This window comes from Phoca vitulina, unplaced genomic scaffold, assembly GCF_004348235.1.
Source record: "Phoca vitulina isolate PV1807 unplaced genomic scaffold, GSC_HSeal_1.0 scaffold39, whole genome shotgun sequence".
Lineage (NCBI taxonomy): Eukaryota > Metazoa > Chordata > Mammalia > Carnivora > Phocidae > Phoca > Phoca vitulina.
Genome location: NW_022589742.1, coordinates 7,064,560 through 7,067,488, shown reverse-complemented (window position 1 = coordinate 7,067,488; position 2,929 = coordinate 7,064,560). Strand labels below are relative to the sequence as shown.

At 68.4% G+C, this 2,929-nt stretch overlaps 1 protein-coding gene across 2 annotated transcripts; it reads right to left on the bottom strand.

Moving 5' to 3' along the window:
- Nucleotides 1–280: 280 nt before the first annotated feature.
- Nucleotides 281–1,618, bottom strand: SOX3 (SRY-box transcription factor 3). Of its 2 annotated transcripts, XM_032428384.1 has the most exons (2): nt 612–1,207; nt 281–524 (listed from the first exon to the last, which is right to left on the bottom strand). In XM_032428384.1, exons 1-2 carry the CDS (start codon nt 1,190–1,192, stop codon nt 281–283), a joined length of 825 nt encoding a protein of 274 aa, XP_032284275.1. In that variant the 5' UTR covers nt 1,193–1,207. The 2 variants fall into 2 exon arrangements, with proteins under 2 accessions (XP_032284275.1, XP_032284274.1); XM_032428383.1 differs by having other exon boundaries at nt 281–1,618.
- Between the last annotated feature and the right edge of the window lie 1,311 nt (nt 1,619–2,929).

Below are 2,929 nucleotides of genomic sequence, written 5' to 3'. Positions count from 1 at the left end.
GCTGTTTTTTCTCCGCAAACATCACAGCGATTCCCAGCCTACAAAAGGGGAGGGAGGGGCAGCGGCGAGGGGTAGGCGAGCTCTAGAAAGTCCCATTTCCGCTGCTCCGGACTTCTTTTTGCTTTTGTACAAAACCCGACAGCTACAGCAAAACTTTCTGTCCTCCTCATCATCGGTACAAGGCAACAGTCCCAGGCAAGCAAAGCTAAACAACAAGGCGTCCCAACTTGGGGGTGCGGGGCGGGATGGGGGCGGAGGGGCGGCGCGCGCAGGCGGGCGCTCAGATGTGGGTCAGCGGCACCGTTCCGTTGACGGCAGTCCCAGCGCCCTGGTAGTGCTGGTGTACGCTGTGCAGGCGGCCGCCGGGCAGCGGCGAAGCGGCGTCAGCCGCGTCCCCGCCGGGTGGCAGGTACATGCTGATCATGTCGCGCAGGTCGCCGAGGCACGCACGCTGCGAGTGCGATGTGATGGCGGGCGGCGGCGAGCTGGGTTCGGTCTTCACCACCGTGCCCATGGGGCCCAGGCTCATGGCGGCGGCTGCGGCGGCCGCGGCGGCGGCGGTGGCGGGCTGCTGCCCGTAGGCGGCGGCCGCGGCAGCGGCGGCCGAGGGCGCCATGCCCCCGTAGCCCGAGGCGGCGGCGGCGGCGGCGGCGGCGTTCATGTAGCTCTGGGCGCCGGGCGGCATCATGGGGCTGTACTGCAGGCCGGCCATGTCGTAGCGGTGCATCTGCGGCAGCGCAGGCGGCGGCGGCGGGCTGCTCATAGTAGCGGGCTGCGCGTAGCCCAGCTGCTCCTGCACCAGCGAGTACGCGCCGTTGGCCCAGCCGTTCACGTGTGTGTACGTGTCCAGGCGCTGGCCCACGCCCACCGGGCTGCTGGCGGCGGCGGCGGCGGCGGCGGCAGCAGCGGCGGCGGCAGCGCCCGGGGGCAGCAGGCCGCCGGGCAGGGAGTACTTGTCCTTCTTGAGCAGTGTCTTGGTCTTGCGGCGCGGCCGGTACTTGTAGTCCGGGTACTCTTTCATGTGTACGGCGCGCAGTCGCTTGGCCTCGTCGATGAACGGCCGCTTCTCGGCGTCGGTCAGCAGTTTCCAGTCGGCGCCCAAGCGCTTGCTGATCTCGGAGTTGTGCATCTTGGGGTTCTCCAGGGCCATCTTGCGCCGCTGCCCACGGGACCACACCATGAAGGCGTTCATGGGCCGCTTCACGCGGTCCTGGTCGCTGCCCCCGCCCCCGCCACTCGAGCCCCCACCGTTGCCGCCGCCTGCGTTCGCGCCGCCGGCTGCGTTCGCGCTACTCTTGCCTGCGCCGCCGGGGGCTGCGGGGCCGCCTGCGCCTGCCGCTGGGGTGGGTGGCCCCACGGGGTTCTTGAGCTCGGTCTCCAGCAGGCTGTACATGGCCGGGGCGGGAAGAAGGTGCGCCAGAGTGGCGGGAGGAGAAGGCGCTCCCGGGGCTGGAGCGGCCACGGTGAAAAGGCCTGGGGACTCCGTCGGAGGGGCGCTCGGGGGCCGGTGGGCCAGCGGGTCAGGCGGGAAGGGCAGGCTTGCCAAAGTGCTCCGCGCCAAGTCGGCAGGAACCCGCAGGCTACTCGCACCTGATGCGTTGTCTCGAGCTGGCCGCATTCGCAGTCTGGCCGGGCGCTCGCCGGGTCCCTTATATACCTGCTCGGATCCCCCGGGGTTGGGACTCGGTCCGCCCCTCGCCACCGGGAGGCCCCGTGATTGACAGGCTCACAGTGATGCGCCCTGGCCAATCATCACGGAGTCCCCGTTCGGCCCCACTGGAAAAAAAAAGTTCGGGGAGCCCTTTCGTTCACCCCCACGCCCCTCTTGGGCCCGGTGACGTGATGAGAGTTATTCAGGAGGCGGGAGTCCCAGAGAGCCGCTCAGAGACCACCAATTAGGGTCTCAAAAAGTTTGAAAGAACGAAACTCGAGGAAGTGACGGAGGGGGGAGGGGGCGCGCGAGCAGAATTGGGGGGAAGGGGGGCAGAGGGGCGCCCACGGGGTTCAGAAAACAACTTTGCAGCCGCGTCAGGACCGAGCAGTGCCTGGTCCCGGGGCCACCCTGCAAAGCATCCCGCTGTCTGCGCGGAGGTCCTCCGACCGCTTCTGCTGCAGCGCTAGGGATACTGGGCATCGCCAGTTACCCAGGAGAGCTTGTGGACTCAGGACGCAACGGAGGCGCCCCGGGTTGCGGCTCCAAGAAGCCCTCCCTGGAATCGGCCCCTGTCCCAGCAGGACCCTCTGCCGGGAAGTCGCGGGCCTGCGCGCCCAGGACGGAGCCGGGGTCAGGGACCGGGGCACGGGAGACAGGCTTCCGAACCGCGGAGCGCAAGGGAGCTGTGGGGCTCTCCGCTGGTTTGAGTGAAGGCGAGCAGTCAGCCGCCTGCTGCCCGAGCCGGGCGGAGGCGCTCACATGCGGTGGTGCGGGCAGTGTGTGTGGGGCGGAGGGGGTGAACCGGCCTCGGCTCTCTCGCTCCAGGCCCCCGCTTAGCGGCCCCTTTTTGTTTCTGCTCTCTGGCCATTTCGGTTTTTCCAGTCCGATGCCCCTGAGGGGGAGGGTCGGGCCCCTTGGAAAATCCGTTTTCATGGCAACACGGAGCCTCTCCAAGTGAAAGAAAAGTTTCTTGGAGGTGGGGGGGGGGGGGGGGGACGGTGGCCGGAGTGGAGCCGAGGCCGTCCTCCGGGCGGACCGCCGGGCCCCCTCCACTGGCCGCGCACCTGCCAGGACCACTGAGCGCTGCTCTCGCTGCGCAGCCGCGCCGCCTCCCCGCGGAGCAGACTCTGCTAACGGATTCCGTCCTTCTCCTTTTTTGTTTTACAGCCATTCCTGGCCAAAGCCTCGAGACTCGAGCGGGACATTCACCCGCATGTCATGTTGTCTGCCAAAGACTAGTGTCTCGGGAACCCCGGCTGCGGGGAGAGGGAACCC

Coding starts and splice junctions, on each gene's coding strand:
- SOX3 (XM_032428383.1), bottom strand. CDS start 1,618: ATGCGGCCAGCTCGAGACAACGCATCAGGTGCGAGTAGCCTGCGGGTT.